This window comes from Macaca nemestrina, chromosome 13, assembly GCF_043159975.1.
Source record: "Macaca nemestrina isolate mMacNem1 chromosome 13, mMacNem.hap1, whole genome shotgun sequence".
Taxonomy (NCBI): domain Eukaryota; kingdom Metazoa; phylum Chordata; class Mammalia; order Primates; family Cercopithecidae; genus Macaca; species Macaca nemestrina.
The window spans coordinates 39,389,776-39,402,315 of record NC_092137.1 but is presented as its reverse complement, the minus strand read 5'-3'; the positions used below and the strand labels follow the sequence as shown (position 1 = coordinate 39,402,315).

At 36.0% G+C, this 12,540-nt stretch overlaps 1 protein-coding gene across 14 annotated transcripts in view; it reads left to right on the top strand.

The window, feature by feature from the left end:
- Positions 1-12,540, top strand: part of LOC105464888 (mitogen-activated protein kinase kinase kinase kinase 3) — a 187,300-nt gene that overhangs the window by 96,214 nt on the left and 78,546 nt on the right. For 13 of the 14 annotated variants that reach the window (XR_011611629.1, XM_071076576.1, XM_071076580.1 and 10 more), the window contains 4 exons: positions 4,797-4,852; positions 5,692-5,739; positions 9,077-9,119; positions 10,625-10,697. Coding sequence is in view for 13 of the 14 variants with exons in the window: in XM_071076576.1 (XP_070932677.1) it covers positions 4,797-4,852; positions 5,692-5,739; positions 9,077-9,119; positions 10,625-10,697 (220 nt within the window). In the remaining variant the exon portion in view is untranslated. The remainder of the gene's footprint in view (positions 1-4,796; positions 4,853-5,691; positions 5,740-9,076; positions 9,120-10,624; positions 10,698-12,540) is intronic. The other variant, XM_071076574.1, reaches the window with a different exon arrangement.

Genomic DNA, 12,540 nt, shown 5'->3' with positions numbered 1-12,540 from the left:
CAGGTGGATCACCTGAGGTCAGGAGTTCAAGACCAGCCTGGCTAACATGGTGAAACCCCATTTCTACAAAAATACAAAAATTAGCTGGGCATGATGGCTAGTACCTGTAATCCCAGCTACTCGGGAAGCTGCGGGGGTAGAATTGCTTGAACCTGGGAGGCGGAGGTTGCCGTGAGCCGAGATCGCACCATTGGACTGCAACCTGGGCAACAGAACAAAACTCCGTCTCAAAGTAGTAATAATAATAATAATAATAAGACAAAGAAGTGCATTTTCAGAGATGAAGCCTTGGTACAGTAACATGAAGGTGTGACTCGTGTGATCACTCCTGTCGGTGTGGGCATGGGGTCGGATAGGGAGAGCCTTGAAGACCAGGTAAAGGAGTATGAGAACATTTCTGCTTTATGAAAAATTACTTTTTTAGGATACTTTTGATTAAGTATAGTTGTTCTTTAATGAATATTTGAGAAACTTTTCTTTATTTGTGTCATTTTGATTTCAAAGTTTCAGTGAAAATGAGATATTTGGCATTATTTTATATTACAAAACAAATAGTATTTCTAGAAGCTTGTGATTTCTGTGTTAGAAATTCAAATGGCTATTCCCCTGCCTTTTTTTTTTTCGTTGGAATTTGGGTGAATTTCTCTACTGTTGATTCCCTTCCTAATTGGCTTAATTTCCCTTTTCCTGAAGTTTCTTTTTTTTTTTTTTTTTTTTAAGCATAGTCTTGCTCTGTCGCCCAGGCTGGAGTGCAGTGGCGCGATCTCGGCTCACTGCAACCTCCACCTTCTGGGTTCAAGCGATTCTTCTGCCTCAGTCTCCCAAGTAGCTGGGACTACAGGCGCCCGCCACCACGCTGGCTAATTTTTGTATTTTTAGTAGAGATGGAGTTTCACCATATTGGCCAGGTTGGTCTCGAACTCTTGATCTTGTGATCTGCCTGCCTCAGCCTTCCAAAGTGCTAGGATTACAGGCATGAGCCACCATGCCCGGCCTCCTGAAGTTTTTTCAGCAATATTTTAGTGGTAAACTTCCTCGGCGTTTGACCCTCACTATTTGTTGATCATTTAAGTGGGTATAGATAGGTATTTTCTAGGTTGACAGTTATTTTCTTTCAGCATTTTGAAGAAGGTGGGCCATTGTCTTTTAGATTCTATAGTTATTAGAACCTTCTGTCAGTCTGATTATTGATCCTTTGCAGGTAATCTGTTCTTATCTCTAATTCCTTTTAGTCTTTTTCTCTTAATTTCTGGAGTTTCTGGTGCCTAAGAATGGGTTTATTTTTACTTTTTCTGCTTAGGACTTAACAGGCTTACTCAGTTTTGCTCTTTTATCATATCTGGACAATTATCAATTGTTATGTCTTCAAATATTTTCTCCCCCAATCTGCACTCTCTCCTTTAGAATCTTAGTTAGATGTACATTAGATCTTCATGTCTCTTCAACTCAATTTCCTATTTACCACTTTTTTGTCCTTCAGGAGAGCACTAGAGATACTCGTATCGATCTTCCAGGTCACTGATTTTATAGCTGTATTAGAACATCCATTAGATTTTATTTTTGCTTACCATATAATTTCATGTCTAGAAATTATTTAGTTCTATTTTACATCTCCCTCCATTATTTTTTCCTTTGTGTTTTGTTCTTACAGTTTTCATTCCTACTTTTACATCTTTAGTTTTTAAGGAATACCTTTTTTTAGTCATTCTCAGATTGTTTAGTGATTTCATCACATATCCATATGATTGGTCTTAGGTGTCTGATTTTGCTTTCTTCATTAAGAAGCAGGACCAGTTTAGTTACAGAAATAGGTTGTCATGATTCTTACCATTCCATTTTAACCTAACTGGTAGAAGTAACAAAGTAATGTGAATTCGTCAATACTGATTTATTTATACTGGTCAGCAACTGGGTTAGTGGAAAAAAATGGCATTTTTCAGGTACCCTTGGAGGTTCTCATACATGAATACTGGGAATTCATATGCATATACAAAACCCCAAATCCTGTCTTTCTGTGTGTTCACTCTTTTGGCTGCACCCAGTTTTTCACCAGATAACCTTTTCATGGCGATGCGTAATACTCTTTGGCTAGTGTATAGTGTTGTATACTTGCACCGTCATATAGGACATGTACCTCCATTTATGTGTCTCTCTCTTCTGCCTCAGTTTTATCACATTGTCATTATATAGACAGAATAATTTAGTTGATGAAGGGAAAGTTATTTTAATAACCCTAGTGCTTGTGAGGTTTCCCCTTTAACTTTTGTTTACTTTTACTTTGAAGAACTAACAGTAGAACCTTTTATTGTTCCAACATAGTAGGATTTTTTTTCTGTTTTCCCTTGAGCTTTTTGTGTTTGTTTATTTAATATTGTTCTTTAACAACTTTCCACAACCCATTATATCTTTATGGTTAATTATTTTCTCACTTATTTTATAATTTTGGATTTTGAGATCATCGTTAATGAGGTTTTTCGGTGGGAATTCTGTGTGGCATTTGAAGGTGTGTCCTTCCAGAGTTTCGTTTTTTGTTTTTGGGGTTTTTTTTTTTTTTTTTTTTTTTTCTGGGATCCTAGTGACCTCATTGTTTCCAATATATATTTGAACGCTCAACCTGAGTAAGGAAGACTATGGTGGCAAATTCTAAGAGGAGGCATTTTTCCTCCATCCCTATGACAGCCAGAATCCCTAGTTATCTTCTGTGCTTGTCTACACCTTTAATGAGGATGTAGCCCTCTGAGGGTTCTAGTTGTATATGGGTGTTTGTTTTAGCTCTTCTGCAGACCTAGGTCCTTGTCTTCTGTACCGTGTAAAGGATAATGCTAAAGCCCTAGCTTACCAAGATTGACCTTCCCCTAAGAGACGGCTAAAATATTCTTTCACAGTTTTACCTTCTATTTTTCATTTCAGTTTTTGTTTTTGTCTCCTGGGAAGGTATCATACTATTTGTAAACTTAGCTAGTAATTGAAAAGATTATTTCTGAAAAAATAATTTGCCTTTCACTTCTAAGTGTTATTTTCGGGGTTTTCAGATTATCTTATTTATCGTATTATAGAAACAGAAATCTCAAGGAGTTGTATCTTACTGAATGTGTGTGGGCTTGGAAGCCACAGAAGTAAGTTACATGGTTTATCCGTAGACATTTAAACCCAACCCTGTCCTTAAAATAATCTAAGTGGAATAGATTTCTCTCTTTCATAATTGTGAAATACTGCAAGTATTCCAAACTAAACATGTTTACAAATCTGTTAAGTTTTTGTAAATGTGAGTTTACTATCTAGCCAAGGTTTTTATCTTTGGAATTTAATTCAATTTCTAGGATAGTCTCTCCCACTTAATGTATTTCTTTATTCTAAAGTGATTTAATAGTGAAAAACTATTTTATAGTGTACAGATGCTGTGTTTGTGCTGCTATACCAAAATGCCTGAGACTGATTAATTTATAAACAACAGAAATTTATTTCTCATAGCTCTGGAGGCTGGGAAGTGCAAGATCAAGGTGCCAACAGGTTTGGTGTCAGGCAAAGACCCGTTTCTTATAGAGTGCACACAGTGTCCTTACATGGCAGAAGAGATGGAAGGGCAAAAAAGAGTGGACACTGCTTGAAATCTCTTTTATTAAGAGTCTTAATCTCATTCACAAGGGAGGAGCACTCATGACCTAATCTCCTCCTCAAAGTCCTGCCTCTTTGAGATTAAGTTTCAGCATGAGTTCTGGAGGGACTTAGCAGATGCACACACAGGAAATATTATTTATAAGATTAAGACCTGTATATTGATGTAAAGATGTTCATCATAAGTGAAAAGAGTAGGTTTCAGAATGTATGTTGTAATATGATTCCACTTATGTGTTTCTGAGATACATAAAGTTTATAAAATGACTGTTTAAAATCATCTGGTAGATTATAGACCAAACTATTGGTATTGCTTACTGTTGAGTAACATTTTGGATGAAGAAGAGACTTTTAATTTCCAAACTTTTCTATTGATTGAAACTTTTTAGAGTGAACATATGTTAATTTTATAGCTATCTGGCTAGTATTTTTATAAAAAGTATTGATTTAAAACTAGTCATAATACATGCTCTACGTCAGTTGAAAAGCTTTAATAAAAACTAGCTAAACCTGTTGGACATCTTTTCTTTTGATGTTTTAAGAGATTATATTGATGAATGAAATATAAAAATGAGAATATAATTAATTTCAGTGACTACTTCATTCATTCATTCATTCCATAAATATTTATTGGGCTGCTTTTCTGTGCCAGGCACTGTTCTGCACACTAGAGATACAATGATGAGCAAGTCAGATTTTTAAAAAGCAAAAACTTGGCTGGGCACAGTGGCTCACACCTGTAATTCCAGCACTTCAGGAGGCTAAGGCGGGAAGATTGCTTGAGCCCAGAAATTCAAGACCAGCCTGGGCAAGATAATGGACCCCATCTCTGCAAAAAATAAAAAACTAGCCAGGTGTGGTGGCGTGCACCTGTGCCCCCAGCCACTCAGGAGGCTGAGGTGGGAGGATCACTTGAGCCCAGGAGGTCGAGGCTGCAATGAGCTGCTATCGCACCACTACGCTTCAACCTGGGCGACATAATGAGACCCTGTCTCAAAAAAAAAAGGCAAAAACTGGAGCCAGGCACAGTAAGACAGTAATTCAGGCCTGTAGTCCTAGCTTACATTTCAGTAGAATTGTTTAGGTATATTAAGTCTGTTGCTTAAACTTGCAAAACTTTATTATATATTGAAAAACATGCATTGACTAATTTTATGAGTATTAACTTTCTTCTTTTGCAGTAACTGGACCTCTGTCAGAACTGCAAATTGCGTATGTTAGCAGAGAAACACTGCAGGTAAATCAAGTGCTAATTCAGAAATAACATCTTTCATTAAACTAAGTCTTTACTTATTGTGCATTACCTGTTCAGCAAAGTAAGAACTAAATATTTTAGTTCGGTAAACTCTTAAATGAGTTTTAATACATTTGAAAATTGTGCAATGAACTCAAATTATATTTCCCAATAAATACTTTAAAACCTAAATATGATGATATAACCTAAAATTTGAGCACTATGGATCTGTTATTATATATTTTCCTCTTAATAACAAAGAAAATTGAGCACTGTCATGGGAATTCAAACACTCTGATACTAATTAGGTATATACTTTTTAAAAGTTATTTCAGCCGGGCGCGGTGGCTCACGCCTGTAATCCCAGCACTTTGGGAGGCCGAGGCGGGTGGATCACAAGGTCAGGAGATCGAGACCATGGTGAAACCCCGTCTCTACTAAAAATACAAAAAATTAGCCGGGTGCGGTGGCGGGTGCCTGTAGTCCCAGCTACTCAGGAGGCTGAGGCAGGAGAATGGCGTGAACCCGGTAGACGGAGCTTGCAGTGAGCCGAGATTGCGCCACTGCACTCCAGCCTGGGCGACAGAGCCAGAGTCCGTCTCAAAAAAAAAAAAAACAGTTATTTCAAACTGTTTGTAGAATTTACTGAAAATTTTGTTAGAAAAATTAGTCATTTTCTTGATCTTTTTTTAAAGATCTCATTAAAATATGTTAATGATTACTTCTAGATCTCCGGTAAAGATTAAATAAAATACACAGAATACTACCCATTTGATCACATAAAATCCCAACGTGTGCTCTGTGATAAAATCTTGTTTATTTTTCTGTTTTTGAAACTCCAGGGATTGTATTATCTTCACAGTAAAGGAAAAATGCACAGAGATATAAAGGTATACATTATATTTTTAACATAATAATCCTCTCTTCATTTTTAAATACTCTGATCAGATTGTCTTGGGCAAAATTGTTTTATTTGATAGATTTATCTGAAATGTTACCATAATAAAAATGAGTGATACTTTTAATAGTTTAATTTTTTATGGCAGCTTTATTGAGGTACAAGTAACATACCGTGAAATTCACCCTTTTAAAGTATATCATTCAGTAGATTAATGTTTTAATAACTCATTTTAGCTTCTTTGTAGTTATTAGTAAAATGCAGAGCAAGTTTATAGCTTTCATCAAGTTATAGTTTTTAGTAAGTTTTATGCTTTGACCATTTCAGTGAGCTTTTGCAGTCTTAAGTCTAAGTCTTAGTCATGCATCAAAATGGATAAACTGACCTTTAACATTTTCTCATAGTCTTCTTTTCTTTTCTTTTTTTTTTTTTTTTTTGAGATAGATTATCGCTCTGTTGCCCGGGCTGGAGTGCAGTGGCACGATGTTGGCTCACTGCAACCTCCCCCTCCCGGGTTCAAGTGATTCTCCTGCCTCAGCCTCCCGAGTAGCTGGGATTACAGCCACCTGCCACCATGCTTGGCTAATTTTCATATTTTTAGTAAAGACAAGATTTCACCATGTTGGCCAGGCTGGTCTCAATCTCCTGACCTCAGGTGATCCTCCCACCTCGGCCTCCTAAAAATGCTGGGATTACAAGTGTGAGGCACTGTGTCCTGCCTTCTCATAGTCTTTTATTTATTTAGCTGGCAGAGGAGAGCAGGTGCTCTAGATGTGCTGGGGTTAGCTCAGTGGTACAGCAGGTGCTATGGTAGGAATCCTCAGCATATTTCTAAGGATACTGCCATCTCCCCAGTTTAGATTTGTTTCTTTCACTTATTTTTCTTGTGCCTTTTTCTTTGTTCATCCTTCCTCCTATTTCTCTCTTCCTCTTTTGTTTTCGAACATTTTCTCTAACATAAAGATTTTTAACCTTTTTTGAGGATAGAGGCTGGGGCAAATCTTATTGCTCTCTGGGTCTCTGATGATAAACCATGAACTGTCTTCTGAGAAAATGCCCTTACGTGCACATCTTCAAATTTTCCATGAAATTTCAGTGGACTCACAGATAACCTGCTGAGATCCCTTGTTTGAAGGTATTTTTTTTTGTAAGCCACTTAAAAGACATAACCAAAGAGCTTTTGGAGTTCAAAGGTAGAAGAGCTCACAGGAAGATGAGTAGCTCAAGAAAGGTTCTGTGTCATTGGCATGTAGATGATCTGGGAGGATTGATAGATTTTTGTCAGAAATGGAAGTTGGAGTACATTTCAAGCAGAGAAAACAATGTGAGCAGGTACAGAAGTTAGAAAGTGTGGGCCATTTCAGAGAACATAAAAACTGTACTATATTATTGAAGAGAAGAGAGTGTGTGAGACTAATTAGAGATGGGACTGGTTGGGTAGTTTGGTGTTCCATTATGCAAGGACTTGTGTGCTAGACTTCAGAGTGTGGGCCTAATTGGATTGATTTGAGCCATCACCACCATTTCTACTCCTGTCTAAGCCACCATAATACTATATCATGTGGTCTTCTGTAATAGCCTTCTGAGTGGTCTCAATGCTCCCATTCTTAGTAGTTTTGTAGTCACTTTTCCACTTGGTGACCAAAGGGACCTTTTCAACCATATCTTGTCACTCTCCTGCTTATAAACCACCATTCGTTTCCCATAATGCTCAGTATAAAGTTCAGATGCCTTTACCATGACCTACAAGGTTATACCATGATCTGACCCATGCATTTCCCTGTGACCTCATCTTACACTCCACTTGTCTCTGTTTTACTCATTCTTTTCCAGCCACACTAAACTTGCCAATCTTGGAATATGTTGAGCTCATTCTAGCCCCAGGTCTTCAAATTTCCTCCTCCTTTCCTGAAATAGTCTTCTCCCAGAGTTTGGCGTGGCTCTGTACGTTTACTTCACCCAGATCTCTGCTCATGTATTACTCCCTTTGGAGAGGCCTTCCCTGCCCTGTCTTCAGAGTAATTATCTCTGCCTGACTTTGAATCATTTGTTGGTTCATTCATTCATAGATGGATGATAAATATATATTTATTTTTAGGTTTTTTCCCCTACTTGGATGTAAACTCCATGGGAATTGGAACTTATGTATTACTGTAACCCCAGAGCTTAAAATAGCACCTGACTACTAGTGGCCTCTCAGGGAGGGAAGGGAGGGAGGAGAGGAAGGCCATAATGTACAAGTGACATGATATAAGCTATAACTTAAGAAAGTTAGTCTGAGCTGGAGAAAGGCCAAACTGAAGCCTCTGACAGAAGTCTGAGATGGCTAGGGACTAGATCAAGTTGAAATCCCTGCTCCTAGTCTCTTTCCTTTTTCTTCTTCCCCCACTATTCTGTAGAGCTACAGTAGTATCAGTGGGTGGGTGCAGCTCAGCTTCACTGGTGACATTTGGAGTTTGGGAGTCTTTTTCTTTCTCCCCAATGCCCTATCTCCCGAACTAGTCTTCTACTGTTTCTTCCTCACGTTGGTTGAGAGTAGGAGGATTCCCAGTATTTTTTCCACCAAACCCATACTTACGTGATTGATGGCACCTTGGACCAAAGAGTCCACAATACCTTTGGGATATAGTATTTCTACCTCTTCCAAAAGCTTTGAGCTTATTGAAGATGAGGTCATCATTATCTTCTTTGAGCTTAGGTCAAGAAGCAAAAGTGGCTAAAATGCAGCCAAATCATGCAGACAAGTGACATTTTAATTGTGTGGGCCTGTGGCTAGTTGTTTATATACTGGATGGGCCTAAGCGCTTGGCAAGGCACATTAGGGTAGACAACCTCATGTACTAAGCAGCATGTACTAAGGTACAGTCTCATATACCAACCCTGTTCAATTGATGGTGAGTTCCTAGAAAGGGAGGTTCTTAAAAAAAAAAGAAAAAGAAAACCACACACAAAAACGCAGGAAAGAATAATCGAGTTTAAAGTGTAATGTAAACAGTTGAAAATGCTTTGTAAGGTTACATTTTAGTGTAGTAATAGTGTTTGATCAACGAGGAAATAACATTTTGATGAAAACATATATCACTTTTATATTAACATTCATACTATGTTAGTAGCAGCTTTTTTGCAAGGCAGAACATTTAATAAGGATAGTCAAATTGCCTATCCTTGGACAGTAGACAGTAGATTTACCTGTGACTCTAATGATATAACATTTTAATTAAGCACACTTTAAGTATTTCTAGGTCTAAGGCTGTGATTATTTTAAATATGTATATTTAGTATATATGTGCTGTCTGATTAAATATCTATTTCCTACTTTAACTTTAAAGGGAGCTAACATTCTGTTAACGGATAATGGTCATGTGAAATTGGGTAAGTAAATTGGAATTTTGTCACATGCACAACTCTATTCTAAAATGTAGTGAAGTTTATGTTTTCCTTTGTAGGACCAGGTTTTCCTTCTCCTAAGACAGCATCTATGTATTTTTAGATGGAAATCTCGTTGCCATGCCGTCGCCTCTCTGTATCCACTTCCCTTAAACAGGGATAAAGTCTGTCCTTCACATGAGACAGATTTGTTGTAAAGATACTGTGAAAGAATATCCTTCTGAAGTCTTTCACCCCTAAACCCAGGAATGGGACTTCTATAATAGTAAGAAATCTGTACAGAAGTACCTTGTAACCAAAAAAGAAGACAAATATAAAAAAATCAGTAACTCCAAAAACACTTTATTCTTTACATAAAGCTTTTAAAATAAAAAACAGCATTACTTATTTAAGAATGTAATTTAGATGCTGAATGTTGCTTTATTTCAAACAGTATCTTATTTTATAACTTTAGGTTGTTAAATTTTCAATTAAAATAGAGTTCAAAACCTAAATAATGACTTATTTTGCAAGTTTAAGACAGAACAAATGTTCATTATAGTTTTATGAACAAAGTCATATTTGTTAGTATTAAATGAAATAGTTAATAACAAATACCAGTTATTTTAAACGATATCTATTAGATAAACCCAAATTAAAAGGAAGTATTTTATAAAAATATAGATACAACTATTTTGGACTATAACCTGTGAGATTAATCAGATTTAAGAACATGTATCTAGAAATAACGTAATAAAAATTTCCTACGTGGCTTCTAAATATGGGAAAAGCAGAAAAGATACGTCCTGTTCTTTTTAGTTAAGTTTTTATCAGCAGTTTAATATTTTGTGCCAGTGTTATGTGCCTCACTCAAAGACATACTATTTATATCTTACTTGAGAAGGATTTAGAAGTCATCATTAGTAAAATAGAAAATATTAGATCTCCAAATATTTATCTTAAAGAATAGTAACAAATCATACATAAAAATAATCTCCTGATAGGGACTGATATTGGTACTAAATGTATTCTTAAGTTTGGGGATATTCTGATTGGATGTCTTTTCAAGCTACAAGTAGACTTACTGGTTTATCTGATGTCATTCACGGGTATGGAGAAAGTGAATGGAATATAATGTCTCTTGAAGATCCCTTCCAGTGATATTCCTTGGATTTCTAGTCCTGAGAATTAGAAATTACAATATTAATAAGTCTGGCAATTTACATTCTCTCAGTTATAACTTTCTCATCAAAATTATTTGATCTTGACCTTTGTTGTTACTTGATTTATATGGGAATATACGGGAATCTGTTTGGCTGTGATATGTATTCACTACTTTGTGATATTTTAATGCTAGTCCATTAAAGTTAAAATTTGTAATGTGATGTTTGAGAATATCCCGTATTGCTGTGAAATTAACTTAATAAAAATAACTTTTAAAAGTTTCTTCTTATGTTGCCTTAAACAATTTTATTGTCAGTTTCCTAAATGTTTCTCATTTTTTTTAATAGCTGATTTTGGAGTATCTGCACAGATAACAGCTACAATTGCCAAACGGAAGTCTTTCATTGGCACACCATATTGGTAATTGTATTTTAATTGATATTTAATATTTTGTTCTATCATTAATGGATATACCATTTCTAAAAAACAGACTGGTCAAAATTTTTCAGACTAAGACAGATTAAAGAAAAAGTCATCAACCGGCAAAGTAATTTAGGCATGTACACTTACGGGTGGATTACATGGCCAGAAAATAATCTACCATGTTATTTTCCATTAAGCAGAAAAGGCTTTAATGATTGATATGGCTTTCAGGAACCTTAATATTAGTTCTAGCCTTGCTGGAAAATCCTGACTCTTTTTCCTTACATTTCTCGTGTATTTTCACAGGTGTTTTTATATCTTTCTTCACCCGCATTTCCAGTCCATATTGTGATTAATCTTTCAACATTACATTATTTAAGTACCTCTTTGCTAAAAACTTTTTGGCATATCTTGGTTGCCTATAGGATCAAATGCAGATTTCTTGACAGTTGAGTCTTTTGTGGTCTGGCTTCTGTCTGCTTCATTAGCCTTAGCTCCCACTAGTCTTCTCCATGGACCTTCGTTTCTAGCCATGTTTGTCTGTTAGATACTGATCATAGAGTAAAAACTATCCTACTCGTGTATTTATTTATAGAATAGTTTTTGGCCACTTACTATGTGCTAGATGTGATATTAAGCAGTATGATTATAATGGTGGATTGGTATAGAGCTTTTTTTGTTCGTACCATTGCTTTGAAGTAACAACACCCTGGAATCCTTGCTTTCAGTTTATGTGCCACCACTCCCCTGATGCCCTCTTCATCTGACCTATCAGTAGTCATATAGCACTAATTGCTACTACTAATTTTTTTACATTTAGAATATGACGTCTATGCCATTTTCATGATTTATCTTTTTATCAATATATATTTTAAAAGTCAAATAATGCTAAAAAGGCATATGAGAAAAACTCTTGTAACTTCTGCCATCTCTAGCATTATTCATTTACAGATACTGTGTTATGATAGTTGAAGATCTTAGCTGTCTTCATTCATCTTACAGTCATCTTATCTTTCTAGTGTACTTTGCTGAGTCAGTTAACAATACTTTCCTGAAAAAAGTTTTTCCTGATTTTAGTAATTTCTTTTTTAATTTACTTAGTTTCTTGTTTCTGTTTTTAAATCCCTGATTAACACTTTGCATGCCTTCCCACATTTTACAGTTTTGTACGATGCCTCTGTATAATTTTCTATACCATAAAGTCTATCACATTATCTGTCAGTGCTGATTTTTGTCTGGTTGATGTTGCTTTGTTTTTGTTTTTGTTTTTTTACCTAGAATAATCCTTCCTGGAGTCATCTTCCCTCCTGTTCCAGTCTGGACTCTTTAATTCTCTAGCTCTTTTGCCTAGCTCTGCTCTGGCTGTTTTTCATCTTCAGCTTAGCATTCCTTTCTTGGATTCTAGGTCTTCTTCTTTCATGGTGTACTCCTTCCTTTGTGTGTGACACACATACTAATATCTTTCTGAGAAAGGGTGCATGGGGAGTAACATTTTTGAGATTTTGCATGTGTATCCTTGTACATAATTGATAATTTTGGTGGGAATTCTAGGATAAGGTTTTTGAAGTATTGCACTAGTGTCTTCTGTGGTGCCCATGGTGTGATGCCATTATGATACATATCTTTTGAATGTAACCCCCCCCACCCCAGAATCATTCCTGGTGTTTTGATATTCCATAGTTATATACCTCAAAATATATTTATGTTTTGATTGTTTTTACTTTTATTCATTGTACTTGGCATTTGTGCTTTATAATCCAGACTCATGTCTTTTCAATTTTGGGAAGTACTCTTGTATTACTTCTTTGATAATTTCTTTGCTATACTTTTTCCTGCTCTG